Source organism: Myotis myotis, unplaced genomic scaffold, assembly GCF_014108235.1.
Source record: "Myotis myotis isolate mMyoMyo1 unplaced genomic scaffold, mMyoMyo1.p scaffold_m19_p_6, whole genome shotgun sequence".
NCBI classification, from domain to species: domain Eukaryota; kingdom Metazoa; phylum Chordata; class Mammalia; order Chiroptera; family Vespertilionidae; genus Myotis; species Myotis myotis.
Window position 1 is genome coordinate 55,394,061 of NW_023416368.1, and position 25,831 is coordinate 55,419,891.

At 39.5% G+C, this 25,831-nt stretch overlaps 1 protein-coding gene across 1 annotated transcript in view; it reads right to left on the reverse strand.

Annotated features, from left to right (window-relative positions):
* Positions 1-25,831, reverse strand: part of LOC118658456 (IQ domain-containing protein M-like) — a 250,941-nt gene that overhangs the window by 107,065 nt on the left and 118,045 nt on the right. The window contains exons 7-8 of the mRNA XM_036314006.1: positions 23,985-24,129; positions 20,769-20,903 (exon numbers count right to left, since the gene is read on the reverse strand). Of these exons, the coding sequence (XP_036169899.1) occupies positions 20,769-20,903; positions 23,985-24,129 (280 nt within the window). The remainder of the gene's footprint in view (positions 1-20,768; positions 20,904-23,984; positions 24,130-25,831) is intronic.

Here is a 25,831-nt window from a genome sequence, read left to right on the forward strand (position 1 = left end):
TTATATAATCAAAAATGGTTTTTTTCACTGTGAAAAGGTTTAACGTGGTATACAAATTTGAAAAATGCCTCTCCTCAGATATTTACAGTCTCCTACATTACACAAGTGAAAATAGACTCTCCACAAATGAAAGCCACTTCTCTGTGAAATCAGGACAGACTAATCCAGGTTTAATTTATAAGTAATTAAATAATATTATAACGACCAAATGGTCTAAATAGAACTTTAACCATTTGACATTCTTTTTGATGATTAAACACATTTGTAAACATTGGAACTAGGAAATTATATAAAAAGTATTTTATGGCAATATTTTAAATATAGAAACTGTGAACATGAATAATTAACATCCAGAACAAAAAAAAATAATCATCCTGGCATACTTTTTATTTTATTCCTTTTTGTTATTTTGTAATCATTTTGCTTATTGCTGAATGTTATATTCCAATTTTAGGAAATCATTTTTAAAAATTTGCAAGTAATCAGTTCTTTTATTTATTTTTGTAACCTCTCAGAAAAAGGAATTACAAAGAAGTGAGGTTGTAGCAAGGAGAATTCTAGCACATGCCAAAGTACATTCCTATCTGACTCCTGAAATGAGGAAGTCAGCAAGAACTGCATTATAATAGTGATACCAAACTGAGAAGGGAATCACCAGAACCATTACTCTAAAAAGATCATTATTGTCACAACCATCAAACAAGAAGCACCAAACTAAGCATGGCTTCACCATACCAACCAAAGCAGGTTTAATTGTTGAATTCTTTTTCCACAATTGGAAGAAAGGACGTAAAATAACTAACATTTTAAAACCTGTAGATGTGTTGCTTTATAGATAATATGTATTTTCCTATTATTATAAACTGAATGTGCGACCCCAAAATTCTTCTGTTGAAACTTTAATCCTCAATATTCTAATGTTAGGAAGTAGGCCCTTTGGGAAGTAACTAGGTTCAGATAAGGTCATGAGGTGGAACGACCATGATGAAATTAGTGCCCTTATCAAAAGAGAAAGGGCCCAGCTGGCATGGCTCAGTGGTTGAGCATCGACCTATGAACCAGGAGGTCACAGTTTCATTCCCTGCCAGGGCACATGCCTGAGTTGCGGGTTCGATCCCCAGTGTGGGGAGTGAAAGAGGCAGCTGATCAATGATTCTCTCTCATAATTAATGTTTCTACCTCTCTCTTCTTCTTCCTTCCTCTCTTAAAACAATAAAAATATATATTTTTAAAAACAGAGAGAAAGGGATGCCAGAGATTCCTCTCACCAACCTGTGATAATACAAGGGTAAGATGACCCCTTTCAAGCCAGAAAGAAAGCCCTTACTAAGAAGGAATCTGCCAGCACTTTGATCTTGAGCTTCCCAGCCCCTAGGATTGTGAGAAATACATGTCTGTTGTTTAAGCCACAGACATGTTATGGCAGTCCAAGCTGACTAAAACGCTAGAAGCATTGGTGAAATAAATCTGTATTTTTAATTTCAATGTGTTTGTCTTCAGAAACTGTTACCAATAATAAGTTCTTGGATGTAATCTGACAGCTACCAGTTTTTAAAATTCATTCTATGCAGCACTAACAGACCGGGCCCCACAAAGGAACCTGCATACTCTAGTTATCATTCTGTTTTATCTTCATTTCAACAATAAGAATAGTGCCCCCTTTTAATATTTAAACATTTGCTCTGATTAAACAGTCCACTTTTGCTGACTCATAACAGCCACTGGCCTGGTGATGTTTATTAACTTTCCTATGATCATACTGTTTACAGCAGGTGTCTGATTAACATAACTGGTCACTGAAAGCTCATTGCTGGCCACATAAGAGAGTTGCATTGCCTGGCAGAAGTTCCAGCTTCTTTACAACCTCATGTATTTGAATCCTAGTCAAGTTGAATCTCCTAACTTTCCCTCTTGTTGGATGACTCATACTTGGCTGGCTACACAAGTGTGTCCTAAGTTTAGCAGATCCTTGTAGAAAACTATTTTAATATGCCTGAATATATATGGCCTCAGCTCTTTTCACCCTAAAAACCTTAGAAACAACATGCAAATGAAATAAATACAAGAGCCACAAGATGTCCTTTGTGAAGCGTGGTAAAGATGATGCTGGTATGACACCAGGGGCCTGGCCATCCTCAATACCTGTAAAGTGACACATTTGCAATCGGTCCAGAAGAGATGCCTCATGCTTGTTATTCACATTCCCCCACAAACTGAACAGAATACTCATGAACAAGAAATCATTGCCTGGGCAATACTTCAGGATCTCCACAGGCTCTCCTGGAGAAGAGTTCTGGAAAGTTCTGAAGGGTAACTTTCTTGGCCCCAAGACAAGAGACAAGGCAACTGAATAATGTGTTTTTAATCATCTCTAGGATGACTATATGGTAATATGCTACCTTTTTTCATTTTTTCCTACTCCATTAATTTTAGAGGAAAGTAGGGAAATTTTCCTTTCATATCTCTGGCGTGTGTCACAGTCATATGGCTGGTGACACCATCCTTCCTTGGTCCTATATAAGATTCTGTTCTATGAACTGGATCATAGCAGTGAACAAGTAAGATGAGATCCCTGACCTATTGAAATCAGCAGGGAAGTTAAGGAGATAGACAATAAACATATAAATACATGTGTAATATAAAATCAGACAGACATATGGAATGAAGGGAAATAAATATGGGAGTATAGAGGGCAGAGGACAGTGCGAGAGAGTGCGGTCTTTCAGAGAAAACATCAGGAAAGGACTTTCTGAGCAAATGGTATTTGATGTCAGTCGGACTCTTACAAAGTGATCCATGAAATAAGAAACCTCTAAATAGAAGAAATAGCAAATTCAAGGAATTTTATGGATTCAAAAAGGAAAGTCATCAACCTAACTGAAGTAGCGGAAGCAAGAGGGAGAGGGGTCTAAAGTGAGGCAGGAAGGTAGAAATGTATCCTTGTCAATATTAAAGGTTACTCTGCATGTGATAGGAAGGAAGTGGAGGTGCGTTAGATTTCATTTTTGAGCATTTCAGACATATAAAAAAGAAACAAGAAGAAAAATGAACATCTGTGTACCCAGTGCCCAAGTTAACAAACATTACAAGAGAATTAAATCTCCTTCATACCCCAACAGCAACAAAAGAAACAGACTCTTAGAAATAAGTCTATTAAGCAAGATGAGTAAGTTCTAGAGGTCTGCTGTACAACACTGTGCCTACAGTAGACAGCACTGTGCTGTACAGGTAAACATGTGCTAATAGGTAGATCTCATGGTAAGTGTTCTAACCATAATGACATAAAATAAAATAAAGAAGAAATATGTTTAAGAAAAATGTATAAGATCTTTAGGGGGGGGAAACTAAGATGGCGGCATAGATAAACACTGCGAAATTGCTGCTTCCCACAACAATCGATAAATGCATAAAAAACACAAGGTGGACACCATCCAGAACTACAGGAGGGCTGGCTGAGTGTAAATTCTACAACTAGAAGGAAAGAAAAGCACACTGAGAGCCGGAGGAGCTGCGGAAGTAAAGTGCAGAGGTACGGGGGCTCGCGCGCGGAAAGGGTCTGGCACCTGAGGACGCGGCTGTCTTTTTGAATCCGCAGGGAGACACAAGCTCCCGACGGCTCTGAAATCTGGTTCCGGGAAGTCTCTGGGGACCCAGGACTCATACGGGGAGATACTGGACTGTCTGGCAGCGGGCGAGCTTGAGAGCGGCTTTCCCTCAGAGGTGCTTGCAGCCATTGCCGGGACACTGGGACTCTCGACTCCTTAGGGCGGGGCTGAGGCTCCGCCATAGCTACTTTCTCTGCCCTTTGATTTCTTGAGACCCCGCCCCGCCCAGGCTGCGGCAGAGGCTTTTGCATATGAATGCCCCGGCCTTTTGCAACCTGTAATTACCTAACCGCAGCCGGGCCAGATAGACCCAGAGCTTCCAAGAGAAGGCCCAAGGCCCCACAGCGGCTTGCATTGCTACACAGCTGAGCATCATCAGGGCACTTCCAAACTCCAAAAAAAAGGAAGGGGAATCTGCAGTTCTCTTCGTAGTTCCTGCTGTGTAACCTCAGGCAGAGGCTAAATTAGCACCTCCTTAGATCCAAGAGCCACTGTACCCAGTGGTCAGAGGGGAACCACCCAGATCACAACTCCTCAGATCCATAAGGGACACACTCAGGGTGCAGTCTCAGTGAGCACCAAAGCCCCACGGAAGCAAGTCTTGCCCCAGAAGGGTGTCTCCAGCACAGAAGTTCTCCCACTGCAGACACAGCTGATTATCGCTGCCAATTGCCCTGGAGGTCAATTCCTCCCAGTGATCCTACAACAACCAAGGCATAGCTACAACAAGACTGTGCACAAAGCCCACGAGGGGGTGTACCAAGAGTGTCCACCTCAGGTAACTGGGGAGGCTGAGCCACTGGGCCCTACAGGACACCTAGCACACAAAGCCACTCTATCAACACAGGGAAGCAGCCAAAATGTGGAGACAAAGAAACAGGTCACAAATGGCAGAAATGGAGGAAAGCAAACGACTGGATATAGAGTTCAAGGCCACGTTTATAAGGTTTTTCAAGAATTTTATGGAAACCGCCGATAAATTTAATGAGTCCCTCAATAAGTATAGTGAGACCATGGAGGACATGAAAAAGGACCAACTAGAAATTAAGCATACACTGACTGAAATAAAGAATAATATACGGAGATCCAACAGCAGACAAGAGGATCCCAAAAATCAAGTCAAAGATTTGAAATACAAAGAAACAAAAAATACCCAACTGAAAAAGAAAAAAGAAAAGAGATTCCAAAAATATGAAGATAGTGAAAGGAGCCTCTGGGACAACTTCAAGCGTACCAACATCAGAATTATAGGGGTACCAGAAGAAGAGAGAGGGCAAGATATTGAAAACCTATTTGAAGAAATAATGACAGAAAACTTCCCCTACCTGGTGAAAGAAATAGACTTCCAAGTCCAGGAAGCGCAGAGAACCCCAAACAAAAGGAATCCAAAGAGGACCACACCAAGACACATCATAATTAAAATGCCAAGAGCAAAAGACAAAGAGAGAATCTTAAAAGCAGCAAGAGAAAGACAGTCAGTTACCTACAAGGGAGTACCCATACTACTGTCAGCTGATTTCTCAACAGAAACCATGCAGGCCAGAAGGGAGTGGCAAGAAATATTCAAAGTGATGAATAGCATGAACCTGCAACCAAGATTACTTTATCCAGCAAAGCTATCATTCAGAATAGAAGGTCAGATAAAGAGCTTCACGGATAAGAAAAAGCTAAAGGAGTTCATCACCACCAAACCAGCATTATATGAAATGCTGAAAGGTATTCTTTAAGAAGAGGAAGAAGAAAAAGGAACTCTTACCATTTGCCACAGCATGGATGGAACTGGAGAGCGGATAAATACCACATGATCTCACTCATTTGTGGAATATAATGAACAACATAAACTGATGAACAAGGACTGATCCAGAGACGGAGAGGCATTGATTGGACTGTCGGGCTTTGGAGGGAGGGTAGGGGAGGGTGGGAGTAAGGGGGAAAGATCAACCAAAGGACTTACATGCAGGCATATAGGCCTAACCAATGGGCACGGACAATGGGGGGGGGGGTGGTGAGGGCATGAGCAGGGGGGGGGTAGAGGGTAACGTGGGGACAAGGACACATATGTAATATCTTAATCAATAAAAATATATTTTAAAAAAAGATCTTTAGGGGGGAAAATTAAGAAAATATTAAAAATATAAAAGATGTAAACACAAAGTATATAATATAAAATATATAAAAACTTAGATAAGCCATGGATGAGTAGAAAGATTTCATATAAAAAGTCAATTATCTACAAATTATTTTTATGTTAACTGCATTTTTAATGGAACTAGAATGACTAATACAGACATTTATACAGAAATGAAAAAGTCCAAGAACATCCAGGGGGAAAAAAGTGGTGGACCTTTTCCAGACAGGTGAAATTCATTGCAAAGCTTTATACAAATTGGAGTATTGGTGAAGGGATATACTAAGAGATTAAAAAATAGAAATGAGTCCAGCTGGTGTGGCTCAGTGATTGAGCATAGAGCTATGAACTAGGATGTCACAGTTTTATTCCTGGGCAGGGCACATGCCCAGGTGTGGGATCAATCTTCAGTGTGAGGTGTGCAGGAGGCAGCCAATCAATGATTCTCTCTCATTATTGATGTTTGTCTCTTCCTCACTGAAATCCAGAAAAAGTATATTTTAAAAATATATAAATGAAAATTCAGAAACAGAACCAGATTTATAAAGAAATTTTATTCCTAAAAAAACAGCATTTCAAATTCTGCATCTACCACTATTATATCCTTTACCTTTTTCTCTACTCCTTCCACTCTGGACATAAAATCTTGTATGAAGCTCAAATTCAGCTATGATGGAGAGTTCTTCCTTTACACAAAAACCTCATCATTTCACCAGGAGTTCCCACAAGTTTCACCTGGGCTACCAGCATTTCTGATGGTTAGGATGTTAACAACCTTTGAAGGTTTTGGCTTTGCACTTGGTTTTTAGTAATGCTAGTTTCTTGCCCAGCACCAATTTTAGCCTTTTTTCTGAGACTAACTGGGATTCCCTAAATGCATAAACTCCTAATACAGCTGATCTTCCCTAGGTGGGGGGAAAATGGTAATCGTTATTCAGAATTTGCTGTATTCCTTTACCACTTATGCCTTTATGCTTTTACTGCATATATATGTACTCTTAAACAATATAAAATATCATGGTCAATACTTAAAAATTTTACATAAATTATGTGTCCTTTTCCATTTTTTTTCTTTATTGATTATTTTAAAAACAATACGTATCCATGTTGATACATGTAGCATTAGCTCACAACATGAGTAATGTTTATAATATAATTCACTGATACTTTTTATAATCTGAAGTTATGCAGAATGTGTCTTTTAAAAGGATAAACATATGGGAGGTAAGGAAGTAGACATGGCAAATAACATCTTGAGGAGTTGCTTATAAAGGAAAACAAATAAAATGTTAATGAAAGAAGGAAAAACTAAAAGATTACATAACATCTAGGGAGGTATCTAGAAGAAGAAAAATATCACGGCATACTCATATGCTCTTAGGAAACAGATCAGTTGAGAAGAAATAAACAATAAAGGAGAGACAGGAAATAATCAAGTGTAAAGAAAATAAAGACGGGAGTAAAATCCTTGTTGAGGTCAGAGAGAATGGGGTACTGTGGTCAAGAAGGGATCACGGGGAAAGTTGACCCATCCCTAGAGGAAGAAAAGCAGGTTCTGAGAGTGTAGATGCTGGGAGGCTGATAAACTGAAAGGAAGATAATGGAGTCTGTTCTAATTGTATCTGCTGCATCAATTTCATTAGAGAGAAGAGAAAGACAGGTGTTTAAAGTTTGAGGAAGGCCAAGACCATGTGGAATATAATCTGAGAGAGGAGGGGTTTCAATTAACTCAAAAACTGGAATAAAATTTGGGTCCTCCTGATATTTGTGAGCAGAAAATGAAAGTAAAATAAGTGAACATGATGTGTTTTTCTCCAGCCATGCCATGTTCCTGTGCTTGAATGAGACAGAAAGTTGGCTCTATCAGGTTCAGCCTCTAGGAAAATAAGTCTGAGGAGGGTAAGGAAGCTAAAAAAAAGAAACGTATACAGGGGTCCATGGAGTGATGGGTTATGAACACTGGGTAAAGTTAACGGATTGAGTGTTCCCATGGGGTTACAGATTTATCAAAGAAGGGGAACTAGGAAAAATGAGCCACAAAGAGGTCAGAGATTAAGAGGCTTCAAAGAAAGCTGGTGGGAGCTTGCAGTTATCAGCAATGACAAAACCTAGTTATAACCAAGGAAGTCAGTCGCTGTAAGAATATGATGCTTAGAAATGAGGGCTGAAACTGACTATAAGTCCTTTGGAAGTTTTCACTTCACTGTTGGAATTAACAGGACTCCAGATGAAGTGAAATGCCAGAAACACACACACACACACACACACACACAAACAAAGCTCTTTAATGTTTATGAGGTTGGAATAAATGTACTATAACCTAAAAGTTTGCATTTCATAAGAACTTCTGATGAAATATTTTGTTTCTTTTATTTATGAGAGACTTGAATAACCAAGTTTTTCTCACCAGGGAGTTTATATTCCTGATATTATAATAATCTACTTATATAAAAACCCTGGAAGTAACATCACGGCCAGAACCGCAGCCAACCAGAAGAAAGTCAGTCCTGCAGGGGTTGTCTTGGAAACAGCTGTGCCCTCCCCCAGCTGTTTCCTGGAGGGCGAGGTTTCAGGCAGGAACCTGCCCTTGGAGTGGAGCATGGAAGTGGAATGATTTGTAATGGATCTATTATTGAAGCTACCTTTGGAAATGCTATATCTATAGATAATATTAAAAATATATCTAAATGTGCAATTCTTTGTCCAAAAAATGAGCATGCTCAAAAATTAAATGAAGAAATTTTGGATATACTCGATGGAGATTTTCACACATATTTGAGTGATGATTCCATTGATTCCACAGATGATGCTGAAAAGGAAAATTTTCCCATCGAATTTCTTAATTTCTCCTTCGGGAATGCCGTGTCATAAATGAAAATTTAAAGTGGGAAAGTGGGTACAATCATCATGCTATTGAGAAATCTCAACAGTAAATGGGGTCTTTGTAATGGTATCAGATTTATTATCAAAAGATTAAGACCTAACATTATTGAAGCTGAAGTATTAACAGGATCTGCAGAGGGAGAGTTTGTTCTGATTCCAAGAACTAATTTTTCCCCATCTGACATTGGCCTCCCATTTAAATTGACTCAATGACAGTTTCCTGTGATGCCAGCATTTGTGATGACTAATAATAAATCACAAGGACAAACTCTAGACAGAGTAGGCATATTCCTACCTGAACCCATTTTCACACATGGTCAGTTATATGTTACTTTCTCTTGAGTTTGAAGAGCATGTGACGTTACAGTTAAAGTTCTAAATACTTCATCACAAGGGAAATTAGTCAAGCACTCTGAAAGTGTTTTCACTCTTAATGTGGTGTACAGGGAGATATTAGAATAAGTTTAATCACTTTATCAGTCATTGTTTGCATCACTGTTGTTTTTATATCATGATTTTGTTTTCATATCATGTTTTTGTCGTTTTTATATCATGCCTCTGTTGTTGTTATATCCTCTTGTTACTGTTTATTTATTAATAAACTTATATATGATTTTATATACATTTTACTAATTTCCCTTCATCTCTCACACTTCTCTTATAGAGAAAGGGCAAATTGCAATATTAAAATATATCCGCTAATTAATTCCCTTTTAAAAAAATACATTTTATTGATTTTTTACAGAGAGGAAGGGAGAGGGATAGAGAGTTAGAAACATCGATGAGAAAGAAACATCGATCAGCTGCCTCCTGCACACTCCCCACTGGGGATGTGCCCGCAACCAAGGTACATGCCCTTGACCAGAATCAAACGTGGGACCCTTGACTCCGAAGGCTGATGCTCTATCCACTGAGCCAAACCGGTTAGGTCAATTGATTCCCTTTTAATGTGCACAAATTTTGTGCACTGGGCTACTAGTTTAATCATATAAAACAAAGACTTGCTGGTGGGGCTCTGAATGCTAGGAATACTGGGTGTGTAATCTCAAGAAACAACTCTCTAACAAAAGGAGCCTAAAGCCTCGCTCTCTAACAGACTTATGAAAGTAATTGTACCTTTATTGAAGTGACACCATTCTCAAACCCCTGCTATTTATTAAAGATGGCTATTTTTCTCCTTAAAGAAAACAGACAGGCGTTAGAAGAATAGCTCGTGTTAAGTAATATTACAAGATTTAATCAGGTTCTCTGTGCAGCTTATACTACGATACAAATATTTCAACCCAAATAGTAAAAGACTCAAAGGCTTGAAGAACAACAACAACCCAGAATGGCTGATTAGCGTAGCTCACTAATTGGAGTAACAACTCACAAGATTTTAGGAGGACAGGAAAGAGGGGAAAGTCTTTCACAGGCCACGCTCGTTCCCAGCACACATCATTAACATAGGCCTTCCCAGGCTTTGCACAGCCGTGGCTCTGGTGCAAGATAGCATTAACAGAGTTGCATAACGTAAGACGAGACAAAATGTCAAGAACCATCTTTTAAAAAGTGTTAGGAGAGAAAGCAAGCAGAATTATAGGAGCAGCTGCTCGGATTAGGTGGCTGAAGCAAGTTGATGACAGACATATCTTTCAGGATTGCTCTTTGCCCCTAGGGTTTGATCTCTAGTCTATTCAGGGGTATGAAAGCTCTAGGGAAAGTGTTTAAATAGCACCTCCTGACACAAAACTGACTTATATCCAAAATCTAATTTGCATTGTGCATTTGGAAACATCCATTTCCAATAGGCAGATGACAGGTGAATAAGGGACTCAAAACAAGAAGAATCCCATAGGGAAAAGCAACCACAGATCTCAATGAATGATCTGGCATCTTTTAGTCTGCAATTTTAGTAACATCTTGCCCTCTCCAGTTACCCAACAGAAGACACAGATTTTCCACTATACAGTGTTAACAACAGCCCTGAAAACTCTAATTTGCTTTGCCCACAGTCTTTCTTTTATTAGCTAGTTCAGTGGTCAGCAAACTGCGGCTCGGCAAACTGCGGCTCGCGAGCCACATGAGGCTCTTTGGCCCCTTGGGTGTGACTCTTCCACAAAATACCAACTTCTGCATATCGGCCACGAAGTTTCAATCACACTGTACATGTGCGCCCACACGTGGTACTAGCTGGAGGTTCAGAGTTGGCACAACAACCAGCCAGCCAGAAACTTAATAGGCAGAGTTTGGAAGTGAGAAGGTCATAGAAGAGCCTGATAACCCTTATGCACATCCCAAGTACATTGGGAAGCAACGGGAATGAACAGGAAAGACCCAAGCGTGCTGGTGGAACGTAAAATATGAGGCAGGCATAAAACTGACCATTGAATGCGCTTCCCGACCCACACACATGTACATATGCAGAGGGGAGAAACCTTAAGTGCTCAAGGTGTTTCCCTAAATGCTATGTGCAGTCATAGGCTGGCAAGTATGTTATACAGATCAGAGATGACCTTTTGAGAAGCCATTGTCTAAAATGCCTAGTATTCAACAATTAAAAAAAAATGAATCATTCAAATAAACAGAAAAGTGTGACCGATACTCAGGGAAAAATAGCAGTCAATAAAAACTGACTCTGAAATGACTCAGACGTTAGATTTATCAGGCAAAGACCTCAAGGATGTTATTATAAATAGGTTTAAATAATTTAAATAAAAATTAAAGAAAAACATGACAACTACTCAAAAAAAGAATTATCAAGAGAAATAGAATCTATTAAAAAGTAACTACATGGATTCTAGAGATGAAAAAGACAACCACAAAATGAAATATTTACAAGATGGGCTCAGTAATAGATTTGAGAAGGCTGAAGGAAGAAACATTGAAACCTGAAGACTGATCAAAAAGAGAGAACTCATGGACATGGACAACAGTGTGGTGATTGTGGGGATGAGGGCATAGTGGAAGAAGGCATAGAGGAGATAAATGGTGATGAAAAAAATAAAATTAAAAATAAAGTATAAAAAATTATATAAGTAATAAAAGAAAAAAAATAGCCTGCTTAAAAAAAAGAAAAGAAAACATAAACAGCCTTTGAGACCTCTAGGATAACATTAACTGTATTAATATAAGTTTAGCCCTGGCTGGTTTTACTCAGTGGTTAGAGCATCAGCCTGCAGACTGAAGGGTCCTTGGTTTGATTCTGGTCAAGGGCATGTACCTGGGTTGCAGGCTCCCGGCCCTGGTCAGGGGCATACGGGAGGCAACCAGTCAATGTGCCTCTCTCTCACATTGGTGTTTCTCCCTGTCTCTCCCTCTCCCTTTTACTCTAAAAATCAATGGAAAAATTATCCTAGGGTGAAGATTAAAAATAAATAAATAAATATAAGTTTAATAGGATTCTAGAAGGAAAGAAGAGAGAAAAAGTGTGCAAAAATAACTGACTGAAAATTTGCCAAATTTGATGAAAAACATTAATCTAGAGATCCAAAATCCTCAATGACCCCAAAGTACGATAAATTCGAAGTGATCCATGACCCACACTCACTTGTGTAAGCCAGCCAGTCTGCGGTATTTGTTAGGGCAGCCCAAGCAAGCATATACTAGGAAATAACTATGTTAACAGGTGATACTGCAGCTGAACTGGACACTTCACATGCTATGTCATTATATAAATTCCCCCATCCGTACTTAGCCACAATCATAAAAACAAGAGAATGAAAGCCAAATGGACTGAAATTAAATGTTGGAAGATGAAAGCTAGAAATAAAACTTAGCTCCAGTGAATTCATGGACTGAGATTTATAGCATCATCATAAATATAGAGGGTGGCCACATTTTTATTACATAAAATAGGAAAACAGATTATCAGAGACTTTCTGCAAATGTTAATGGTTGCACTAAGAAATCCTTAGAAGACCTGGTTACCTGTTCTGGTTGGCCCCTAATCAGTTGCCTCATGTCATTCTGGAACATCAAATTGCCAGTGTTTTTCATTTCTTCTTTTGTTTCTAGTGTGTATTTTCAAACTTTTTACAGTAAAAAGGTGTTAATTTTTTATTAGAAGTTATTGAAAATAAGGCTTTTGTAATAGTTTACCTCTAATACTTCACTCTTTACCATTAGAATTTGCCAATGTGTCATATTTCTTATACCCTAGAATACTATTGTTAGAGTACCTGTTCATATTTTTAAAATTAAGGGAAAATCATGATATGCTTCCCATTTAATAACATAAAGCTACATCATGAGAAAGCAGCAGAAAATGCAGTGTTGTCTGTGGTATACAAGCTGTTCTCCCAAGAGCAGGAGGCCCAAATACAGTAGGTTTGCCACTAACTAGTCAGAGAGTCTAAAATAATTCACATTCCATCTGAGGCCAGATTCTTCATCCGATATAATAAAAGCCTAATATGTTAAGTGTCCAGTCGTCCAGTAGTTCATTCAATCAATCAAAGCATAATATACTAATGATATGCTAAGGCCGCTCAACCACTCACTATGACATGCACTCACCACCAGGGGGAAGTCGATTGGTCGACCAGTCACTATGATGTGCACTGACCACTAGGAGCAGATGCTCTGACTGAGAGGTTAGCTTGCTGCTGGGATCCAGCTGATCAGGACTGAGCGAGATGGGAGCCCTCCCTCGGTCCCTCCCCGGCTGTCCAACCATCCCTCCCCAGCCCCGATTGTGTACCTGTGGGGTCCCTCGACCTGGCCTGTGCCCTCTCACAATCCAGGACTCCTTGGGGGATGTAGGGGAGCCGGTTTCAGCCCGATCCCACAGGCCAAGCCAAGGGACCCCATTGGTGCACAAATTCATGCACCGGGCTTCTAGTATCTATATAGTACATCAGGAACTTTCTGTGTTTTTTAAGTTTTGTGTGTGTTTTTTTGTTTTGTTTTGTTTTGTTTTTGGTCTAGGGCTGCACAGTGAAAACAGACTTCTCTTCATGATTGTTTTCTGTTCGCTCTAACTCAGAAAATAAACTAGAGGTTCTATTTACATATTGCAAAATTAGAACGAAAATGTGTTATTTTCCATACTTTCAGATATACTGTTCTATTGTTATCAGTTTCATTCACTGAGATTTAAATGAGTATCAAGTAAAAATGCTCATGTTTATATAACCTTCAACTTTTAAGATCAGCCTTTACATGCAGCCTAAAGTTGTTTCATTCTTCCACAAGAAGATTTTCAAATGAAAATCATGACCCAGTCACAAATTTTTTTTTGTTACCATAGTGATAAGAATAAAGAATTTTTAAAAGGCTAAAAATACCTGAACACATACAGGCAGTTTTAGAAATTTGACCTACTTGGTGTCATACACTGAAGAAGTTAATCAATTGAATTAACTACATATGCATTAGATGAAATATTCTACTGAATGAAAAAAATGCATAGGTTGCACATCCGGAACTATTATCATAATCAAAGAAGCCATTATGAATGAAGATGATTGACAATCTAAAATGCATAAAATCAGATTCTCTTAAAAATGGAATATATTCCAGAAGCAAGTAAAAAACTCATTAATTTAGCTCCATTTTCCATAATGTTTTTCCGTTTCATTATTTAGAATATTATCATTTTAAATGAAGTTTCTTTTGTATCAAAATAATTTTTCTAGCTGGATGGAGCAACAAAATTGGACATATATTTAAAATTATGTTAGAGTGAATCCTTTCTATAAAGCAAAGCTTCCCAAATTTAGGCATTATAATAAAACAATATGATTTTAAAATAAGTTTTCTTTTGAAAAATTTAGTTTTTATGAGCAATTTAATTGACTCAATCATTCACAGAAGACCTACTATAGTTCAAGGCATTAAGCTAGTTACAAAATATCGGGAGTACTTGCTGTCAAAAATGCTATAATCATTCATTTTTCATAACATTGACTTTTAAAATGTCTACCAAAGTGAAATGGAAAGAGTACTGAACTTCACTTGAAGAGACCAGGAAAAAGTTCCAGCTCTATTAATGAGCTTATAAAAGTCTCTTTCTAAGTCTCAGTTCTCTCATTTGTAAAAATGAGCATAAATGAATGAGTGTATCTACTCCTCTAGAAGACAGGTCATTATGATAGTACAAAGAGATAATATGGGTAGAAATCAATAGATGACATTTAATAAATAACCTCTATAAAAGTGAGTCATTATAGCTCAGCCTATGTGACTTAGTGGTTAAGCATCAACCCATGAACCAGGAAATTGTGGTTTAATTCCTGGTCAAGGTACATGCCTGAGTGTAGGCTTTATCCCCAGCAGGGTGTGTGCAGGAGGCAGCTGATGCATAATTCTCTCTCATCTTTGATGTTTCTATCTCCCTCTCCTTCTTCCTTCCTCTCTATGTAATCAATAAAAACATATTTTTTAAAAAATGAGTCCTTATATAATTAGGTTCAATATTTTAAAATAATTATTAAAATTTATTTTTATAATTAAGTATTGTTAAAATTATTTAAGAATAACAGTAGCAAAGATTTACTGAGCACTTATAATAAAAAACACATTTCCCATGAGTTATTTCATTTAAACCACCCAACAGTCCAATGATTTAGTATTACCTTCCTTTTATAGTTGAGCAAAATAAGGCATATTAAAGATAAATTATTCAAAGACCGACAACTAGCAAATGGTGGAGCCAGTAATTAAACCCAGGCAAGCTATGCTCCAGATCTTAGCCTTTATGATATACTCCAAAAGAACCAGTATAGAAAATATCTCTATAAAACTTAATTTGAAAAGAAAATCTTATTTTTCAATTACTAACAATAATCCGTATGTTTCTGAAATGCCTAATTAATTCAATTTTGCTGTATTTAATTTTTTCATTTTATTATTATCCTAATAAAAGAGAAACATGATAATTGGTGTACGTCCACTACCCTTCCCATTGGCTAATCAGCGAGATATGCAAATTAACTGCCAGCCAAGATGGTGGCTGGCAGCCCGGCAGCTTGAAGCTAACATGAGGCTTGCTTGCTTCAGTGATGGATGAAACCAACGTTCCCCGCCTGCCTTGCCGGCCTCTGAGCTTGCAGTTTGAAACATTGTTACAAATATAGAAGCTAAACAAAACCCCAGAAACCAGCTTTCAGCCCGCCGGGATCTCAGAGCTGGAGTTGATACAGTGTTTTGACTATAGAACCCAAACAAACCAGATATCTGCTTTCAGCAGCAGAGGCCTCAGAGCTGGAGCCAAGCCTCAGAGTTAAAGCTGACCCAGAATTAAAAAAAAAGAAAAAAAGGAGCGGTTGGGAGCTTCAGTTACCCACCAGCCTGAAAACAGCCCTCAGCCCCTCACCCAGACTGGCCAGGCACCCCAGTGGGGACCCCAACCCTGAAGGGTGTGTGACCAGCTGCAAACAGCCATCATCCCCTCACCCAGGCTGGACAGGCACCCCAGTGGGGACCCCCACCCTGATCCAGGACACCCTTCAGGGCAAACCAGCCGGCACCCACCCGTGCACCAGTCCTCTATCCTATATAGTAAAAGGGTAATATGCCTCCCAGCACCGAGATCAGTGTGACAGAGGGCAGCGCCCAAACCCCCTGATCACCCTGCAGCTCTGTGTGTGACAGTGGCCGGGGCCACAACCTCCTTATCCGCCCTGCTCTGTTCATGACAGGGGAAGGCACCCCAACCCCCTGATCAGCCCTGCTCTGTGCCTGATAGGGGGGAGCTCCCCAACCCCCTGATCGCCCTGCGGCTCTGTGTGTGACAGGGTGCGGCACCCCAACCCCCTGATCAGCCCTGCTCTGTGTGTGACGGGGTAGAGCCATAACCTCCCCATCGGCCCTGCCCTGAGTGAGACAGTGGCGGCGCCCCAACCTCCTGATCGGCCCTGCTCTGTGGTTGATAGAGGGCGGCGCCCCAACCCCCTGATCCGCCCTGCTCTGTGCGTGACAGGGGGGAGCTCCCCAACCCCCTGATGGGCCCTGCTCTGTGCGTGACAGGGTATGGAGCCCCAACCCCCTGATGGGCCCTGCTCTGTGTGTGACAGGGGGCAGCGCCCCAACTCCCCAATCAGCCCTGCTCTGAGCCCAACCAGGGGCTGCACCTAGGAATTGGGCCTGCCCTCTGCCACCCAGGAGTAGGCCTAAGCCAGCAGGTCGTTATCTCCCAAGGGGTCCCAGACTGGGAGAGGGCACAGGCGGGACTGAGGGACACCCCGCTCCCCCCCCAGTGCACAAATTTTTGTGCACCAGGCCTCTAGTCTCTATATATAAAAGCCTAAGTGACCATTATGGCTGGCCGACCAGTCACTATGACATGCACTGACCACCAGGGGGCAGGCCTTCAACACAGGAGCTGCCCCCTGCCCAAGGCCCCTGACCGCCCCCCCCCTCATCCCCCCCACCAGCCAACCTCCCAGGGTCCCTCCCCCCAGCTGCCAGCCCCCCATAGGCCTTGATCGCCAGCCAGGCCAAGGAATCCCACCCATGCATGAATTCATGCACTGGGCCTCTAGTTTATTATAAAATGGAAATTGTTTAAATATACAACAGTAAATACATTATAGATGATCCATATGACAGATTATTATAAGGCATTTATGGCTTGGAAACTTATGAGTATTTCTAAGTAAAAAGAACAGATTTTCAGATTTTCAAATACATAGAAAATAATCTCAATTTTCATAAAACATCTTATGTATAGAAAAATAATGGATAGACTTCAAATGTCAATAATTGCTCTTTCTTAGCCATTTTATGTATTTCTGTATCACAAATTTTCTATAATAAATATGCAATGTCTTTTTTTTTTTTGGTGCTATCAGCTTTATTTAGTAGAATGCAGAATGCAGGCAGGAGGTTTGTACAATAGTTTTTTGGGTTACTGTAAAAGGAAAAAAATCAATTTTATTGTAATTTTTAAAATAGGAATTAGCTTAGCATTACAGTGCCTTTTTAAAAATTGTTTTATTGCTTAAAGTATTACAAAGAGTATTACATATGTCTTTTTTTTATTCTCCCCTTGGCCTTCCCCTAGCCTCTCATACCCCCCAGTGTCTTGTGTCCATTGGTTATGCTTATATGCATGCATACAAGTCCTTCAGTTGATCTCTTACCACGCCCCCCCCCCCAAAAAAAAAAAAAAACACAAAAAACAAAAACCTCCCTGGTCTTCCTGCTGTAGTTTGACAGTCTGTTCAGTGTTGCTCTGCCTCTGTATCTATTTTTGTTCATCAGTTTATAATGGTCTTAATTATCCATAAATGAGTGAGATCATGTGGTATTTTTTCTTTCATTGACTGGCTTATTTTATTTAGCATAATGCTCTCCAGTTTCATCCATGCTATTGCAAATGGTAAGAATTCCTTATTTTTTACAGCAGCATTGTATTCCATCATGTAGATGTACCACAGTTTTCTAATCCATTCATTTGCTGATGGGCACTTAGGCTGTTTCTAGATCTTAGCTATGGTAAATTGTGCTGCTATGAGCATAGGGGTGCATATATCCTTTCTGATTGATGGTTCTGGTTTCTTGGGATATAGTCCTAGGAGTGGGATCACTGGCTCAAAGGGGAGTTCCATTTTTAACTTTTTGAGGAAACTCTATACTGTTTTCCATAGTGGCTGCACCAGTCTGCATTCCCACTAGCAGTGCACGAGTGTTCCTTTTTCTCCACACCCTCTCCAGCACTTGTCATTTGTTGATTTGTTGATGATAGCCATTCTGACAGGTGTGAGATGGTACCTCATTGTTGTTTTGAACATGCACTGTCTTTATCACCAGGAAAAATATTACTTGAACAAACCACCTAATCATGACCACTGAAGCACAAAGTGATTTGGATGCTTCTGCTCATCTATGAACAAATGTTCATTAAGAGTCTAGAAAAGCATTCTACATACGAGGGATACAGCACTGCTGGGGTTCATGTCCCAGAATCAAGAAGGGTTCAGGAATCTGGAAAAGGCTGTGCGCAGATGACATAGAAATCCAGAGACTAATAAAGAGTCTGGAGACGAGTTATAATTTTGAAAGGCATTGGGGGTCAGAGGACCTTCAGCTAAAGGAACTGAAGGGAGTCCCTCCTTGTCTAGGACCCTTGCTTTTATTAACACAATTTGTCCTGAGGCAAGGTGGAGATAATACACTTCAAAGGGTAAGATTTCAAAGGTTACAGAAGCATTCTCAGTTTGGGGAATAGCCTACGGCTGTTCAGGTGTTTGGCCAGTAGGAGACAATAACATGTAGATTAAGATGCCCTTTAATTGTCTGGCAGCCACAATAAGTTTCCTATTCAGGTTTGGGGAAATGCCTTTAGCCATTCCCAACAGGTGACTACATGTGTGACTCAACCCTGTTGAGTCCCCAAGTTTCATCAACCTTTTGATGAAATTCTTGAAATTATGACTTACTGGAATTGGTTTACGGCACAGCACTGCAAAGCAAAGTCCATAGGCAAAGCATTAGGCAAATTTACACTAAGAACCAATGAAAGAAGAGAACTTCAACCCTATAATGAGTCTTCAACTTTCTCACTCTGACCTGAATCAAACCTTCCTACAAGCATGTGAGCCCTATTCTTCCATTTAAAAAGATCCTGATACGTTTGTTTACCTTTTTTCCCCTCAATTAAATTGTGGCTACATCCATGCATCCTCTCTAACTGTGGTAGCAAGCCATAACATTAGTATGAACATAGAAAGAAAAGTTGAGAAGTATCTTAAGGAGCTAAGGAAAATTTATAGAGTTTTTCACATCTCAATAACAATTTATACCCCATTACAAGTGTTTACTAGTAGAGAAGAAATGTCACTCCACTTAAATAGTCTCATACAACACTATCTTTTCATTTATTTATTTCCTAACTATAAAATTCTATTACATTGAACTATTATCCTATATAATAAAAGGCTAATATGCAAATAGACCGAACGACTGAACAATAGAATAACCAGTTGCTATGACATGCGCTGACCGCCAGGGGGCATGTGCAGAATATGGTGGGCATCAGCCGCAGCAGGATGGTGGAGCAGGTGAGTGGGGGCACCAGACCAAGGCAGGGTGCCAGTTGCTGTCATCAGTGCAAGCTTGTGGTGGATATTGAAAATTCTTTGCTCCAGCGCACCGTGGTCCTGCCCGGTGCTCGCACCTACTGCCAGTGCCGGCCCCACTGGCACCTGGTGCTGGCGCCAGAGCTGCCACCCGCACCCACTGCCAGCGTCAACCCTTCTCACACCTGCAGCCGCCACTGGAGCCGCCGTTCATACCCACTGCTGTGCCCAGCGCCAGTCCCAATCACTCTGCGCCATCAGCGGGTGCAAGCAGGGCTGGTACCATTAGTGTGTGGGAGCAGTGGCAGCCTGAGCAGGGCTGCTGGCAGAGAGGGGGCTGGCAGACAGGGAACTGGGGGCATGGTGGGAGGGGCTGGATGAGGGTGCAGAGGATGGGCAGAGACCCGTCCCTGTGCCTACCGCAGTCTCACAGCCCACAGTTCCTTTCAAGGTGCATGAATTTGTGCACTGGGCCCCTAGTATTACTATAAAAAACTACTATTTTGAAACAGTTTACAATGTTTAAGCATTTATGTTCGTTGGTACCAAATATAACTATCTATGAGAAAGCTTATTAGCATCAGTCTTTAAAATACAGTGGTTTAAAATACACTCCGATGTAGCTTATAGCATAAAATACATTAAAAGCTTAAAGAGTGAAAATCACCTCTTCCACCCACCCAAGAAAGTTCATTGTATGAACTTCTTTTAAACTTTAAATATGTTTCTTCATATATATTAAAATCAGACAAAAAAATAAGTTTGAGGAAAAGGACTTATACGACAAGTTTAATAAAAGAGAGGAACGGAGCCCTAACCAGTTTGGCTCAGCGGATAGAGCGTCGGCCTGTGGACTCAAGGGTCCCAGGTTCGATTCCGGTCAAGGGCATGTACCTTGGTTGCAGGCACATACCCAGTAGGGAGTGTGCAGGAGGCAGCTGATTGATGTTTCTCTTTCATCGATGTTTCTAACTCTCTATACCTCTCCCCTCCTCTCTGTAAAAAATCAATAAAATATATTTAAAAAAAAAAAAAAAAGAGAGGAACGGAAGGAAAGAACAAGGGAGGAAATAGACAAGAAGGAAAAAGAGAAAAGAAAAGGAAAAGAGGGGGCGGGGGTTGGGGGTGGGGAATGGAGAAACTACTTGCCTCTATGGACCAGGTCCCAAGCCTGATCAATTTGCTGCACTGTTGGGTAATGACCGCAGTCATTGAAGTACTTAAGAAGCTCACTTCTTTCTAATCCTTGCCAATCTTGTCTCTTAGCAAACATTGTTTCATAGTCTAAAAGAGGCGGGGGAGGGAGGGAGATCAAAGAAAACACTTTCTTTCAAAATAATATATCAAGTACAAACCACCTAAAAGTTTCATCTGGATTTGAAGCAAATTTAACCCAGTTTTATTTTTATGTTTAGTGCTAAGCCTCCATACTTAGTGTAGCACCATGTCAACCTCCTACAGACGGTTAGAAGGAAGATAAATTTGCATTTGCTTCCCCAAAGAGAACACTGGTGTCCTTTGGCCTGGTTTACATGACAGTTATCTACAGACCCTACATACACGAATGCTCAAACTATATCATAAGACAAAGCTTCTAGGTATTCATTGCTTAGTAGTTCCCCTGATTTTTTTCACCTCTTTTTGACCTCTACACATTCTAATTACTTGAATTTCTGATTCTACTTTGAACTGATATTCTACTTCTGATTTGGCCCCTACGTGGAATGATGTATACTTTTTGGCTGACTTCCTGTATTCTTACTTTCTAGTTTTAGGTACTTGGCTATTGCTGATTCATGGCTACCACATAAAACCACTCAGTTGGGCATTCCCTCACCTATCTCCCATACATGGCATGATTCAGGGGTTAGATAATGACTAAGAGAATTGACACATACATTTTGTAAGTGTAGTTTTCCATAAACATTTTTTCTTTTCGAAACGGTGATATTGAGATTCTATTCTTAAGTTTATGGATTCCAGCCATGGGCAAACTACGGCCCTCGGGCCGGATCCGGCCCGTTTGAAATGAATAAAACAAACAAACAAAAAAAAGACCGTACCCTTTTATGTAATGATGTTTACTTTGAATTTATATTAGTTCACACAAACACTCCATCCATGCTTTTGTTCCGGCCCTCTGGTCCACTTTAAGAACCCATTGTGGCCCTCGAGTCAAAAAGTTTGCCCACCCCTGGATTAGCCCCATGAAGCTGATTGTTAACTAGCATTTACAGGATGACGGGTTTTGATTCAATGTGGGTTTAGCTCTGAAAAATGCACTCTGGATGTCTGGATGACAAGAGTACCAGAGAGGTTTCTAACAAAAGTTAATGAGTCACCTTGGCACTCAACATATGGACTTCAAATTTCTGTTCACTCATTCATTCATCTGAGGTGGACAGTCATGAGACATTGACAAATCCAAGCAGTATTTAGTGATTGCCTAAATATGAGTAGCTATTCCAGATCCTGAAGCACAGCAGCAAGTTCATATTTAGTGTATCTATGACTTTTCCTCTCATTTCAAATAAGCAAACTAGAGCAGTTGCTAAAGGTGCCACCATCCATACAGCCTTGTGCCTTACATTTCTGTGCACATAGACCTGACTTTTCATTGCCAGCATCTGTATTTCATTGCCTAAAAGCTCCCTCTGGCTGCTGGACTCCACTCTGCCCACCTGAGGAGCAAGTCAGAAGTTCCAGGAAATTGAGGCCCACACTGGAGCAGCCCTCAACCACTGACTGGGGGAGTTGATGGATAAAGACCCAGCAGTGAGGCAAGTTGGCTGTACTGTTCTCTAGAGGAATTAAGCTTCAGTTGCCCACATGATAATCTGCTTGATAAAAAACGCTTCTTTTTTTTTTTTTTTTTTTTTTACTTCCATCCCTTCGCTATCTCACTTCCCCATTCTACTAAAAGTATTTCCTGGGATCAACTCACAAATAAGTTAGTTGTTAGTTCAAATTCTTGTCTCAGGGTCTGATTCTAGAGAAAGCCAAACTAACACAAAGAAAATCACTTTTTATTTTTATGTTAAAGTAAATATATTTCTCCTTGAGGTACATATGCCTTTATTAGTTTTTCCTTGAATGGATCCATTTTATATGTCTCACACTAGATCACACTAGATGCACATATTAACATTATCGTTTTAACTCTATTAAGAGAGAAATTATGTCTTTAACCTGTAATTAGGCCCCCAAAAACAAACATTTGGCAACATACTATCAGAATTAATATTCTACATAGGTTAAATTAGGGTCCATATAAAACTTAAATCATGACAATTAATGAAATGTTCTGGTCATTAAAAGATACTTAAAAGGTGCATGGCTATCTGTCAGATATCAAATATCAACCTAATTAGCAATCAAACTATGGGAAGAATGGAGAATTTCGTAAAGAACATGAAGACAAATAACAACTTGAAAATTCTATAGACTCTTGAGTTACTTTAGACCTCAATGCAAATGGATGCCTTAGTTGGTAATTCTTAAAATCATTCCTTCAGCTTTCTTGTATTGTTCATATCCTATGCTGGACAGAGCACCCTTGATCTCAACTTGACTTCTTGACATCCTTTCCTCATGTCAACCTATCCTCAAAAATTCTCCAGGGTGATGTGTTCAGATATAAAGTCCTTGGTCCACAGCTCTCTACAGGCTTCCCAACTTAGGTAAGGTAAGATCCAGTGGTCTATAAAGCCTGATGCAACCTGTGTCCCTACTCCCATCTCAGTTTGCTCTGCTCTGGCTCACAAACTCTATCCAGCACATTAGTCTCCTGGCTTCTTCCCACAGTAACTGCATCCAACTTCCAGGCTTTATCCTTGCTTCTCCCTCTGCCTGGAGCATTCTTCCGCCCTCACTTTCTTTAAGACTTTTACCCACATTCTTAGCTAGAAACTACCAGAGTCCAGACTGGAAAACATAACCACATTTTTTGTGTGTGTGTGTGTGTGTGTAGTCTATTTTCTCAAACTGAAAAGGTTATTTTTAGATGCAGAAATAGTGTAATCTGCAGTTATAAGCCAAGGAGGGGAAATCATGAAAAGAAAGTAAAGCTAAGAAAAATGAGCAAAACTCTATAAAATTAAAAATGAATTTAGTGACAAAGTTTGGGGGAATAAAGGTAAGACAGAGTAAAAATAGTGGGGGCATTTAGATAAGGAATATGTGATTTTGAAGTCAGTAGCTAAACATAAAGTGAGTGGGGGAAAAAACGGTGGTCAGTGTAATAATTGTAAGGTCCTAGTACATATTTTAATAAAGATTAATATATCTGTACATTCATACTAGATTATTGGATATAGAATTATTATCCATAAAAAAGAATTATTCAGAAACATCTTAATTACTTACATTTTTTTCTATCCATCCATTCTTCTAGCTCTGCATAGTTTATAATTAGTCTTGTCCTCCAAAGACAAAGTCGATGTTTAACACGATGGATTTGTCTGCGATACATGTTTATAACTGCTTTCAAACTTGGCCCATGATACAAAGACTATAAAATAACAACAAAAACAGTAAAGCTTCTTATATATTCTGCTACTTATATTTGAGTTTGTCCCTTTCATTTCACTAAGTTTCTTAGCTTATGGACGCATTTATTGTTTCATGCCTACGTTGGTTAAATACATGTGTTATACAGTGAGGGAATCACTGAAGTTCAGAGAATTTCATTGAATTTATCATATACTAGTACTTCCCACAGAACAGAGATTTCAGTGATGGATACTTTCATTGGAGCTTCATAGGGTGATGTCCAGATTTCTATAATATGTAGCCTACCCAGCCAGAAAAAGAAAACAAAGTTTTATTAAAGCATTATTCTATAATGAACAACTTTTACCAAAGCTATACACTCTGGGTCCTCAAATTCTTGTATTTCTTCCTTTTGAAAATTGTATATTCATGTATTTTACCTAGTTTTCACTGGACTTTTTCAGGTTATTCTTGCTGATTTCTAAAAACTCTATTTTAAAAAGTAACTCTTTTTAGCATATGTGCAAATTTTCTTTATGTCATCTGCGACTATATTTTTCTGCATATTAATTTTCTACACTAATACTTTAAAAAATAAAATATTCATCTATTTTAGGAATTTTTTCTTTCTAAGTAGCCAGTTCCATTTTATCAATGCAATTATTTTCACATTTTACACTTTCTAGCTCATTAATTTTCTAGGTATCTTGATTAATTCCCCTTTTTAGCCTATTTTCTCTGTTCTCAACTTCGATTTTCACTATTTTGTAAGAATGTATTTAAAGGTCATGAATTTCCCTGAGTCAGCTTTCCTTTGATGTGCTTTGCATACTATTTTACAAGTGAAAAAAAACCTGAAGTATAAATCTTTAAATAACTTTCCTAAGGTCCCATAGCTGGTAAGTTGCAGAATTAGTTTTGAAATGAAACTAATTAAAAGAGCCCACACTTTTAATTATATACTATATTCCTCTTAATTTACTTACATTTAGTATGCCTTACCTATCCTGTGAACTTTTGTTCTGACTTCTTTCCTAGTTTATTTCTTTTTATAACACTTATGATTATTCTTGCTTTTGTCATTTATTTTGTTTCATCTGATTCAAGGTTATATTTATAATTTTATTTTTTTACCATTGCTTAATTTTGCGATTCTTCTCAGAAATTTAAATGTTATGCTCAACCTTCATGTCTTAAGTTAGCTATAGTATCAATGAAATACTGCTTAATTTGCTTGAATGAAAAAATAATTAGCATAATGTCACTACTTTCCTCTTCTCCTTTAACCTTCCTGCCGGGAGCCGGTCCATCCTTGCTGTTTCAAGGGACCCAGCATATATGGCATACTGTTCTTAATATGTTTGCTCACCTTCTTGGCACTATGTGTTTTAACCAAGGTCTCCTCTGAGAAAGGTTGTTTCCCCAGGTAGGGATTTTCCCCTGAAGTTAGGGAGGGAATAAAACCTCTTAACTAAGTGCCAGGTGGGTAATTAATCACTTTAACTACGAACAATCATGCTTAAGCTACATAATCTTTACTCCCTGGAATGGAGATAAGAAACGCCCTAACTTGCCAAAACCGGTTTGGCTCAGTGGATAGAGCGTCGGCCTGCGGACTGAAAGGTCCCAGGTTCGATTCCGGTCAAGGGCATGTACCTGGGTTGCGGGCATATCCCCAGTGGGAGATGTGCAGGAGGCAGCTGATCGATGTTTCTCTCTCA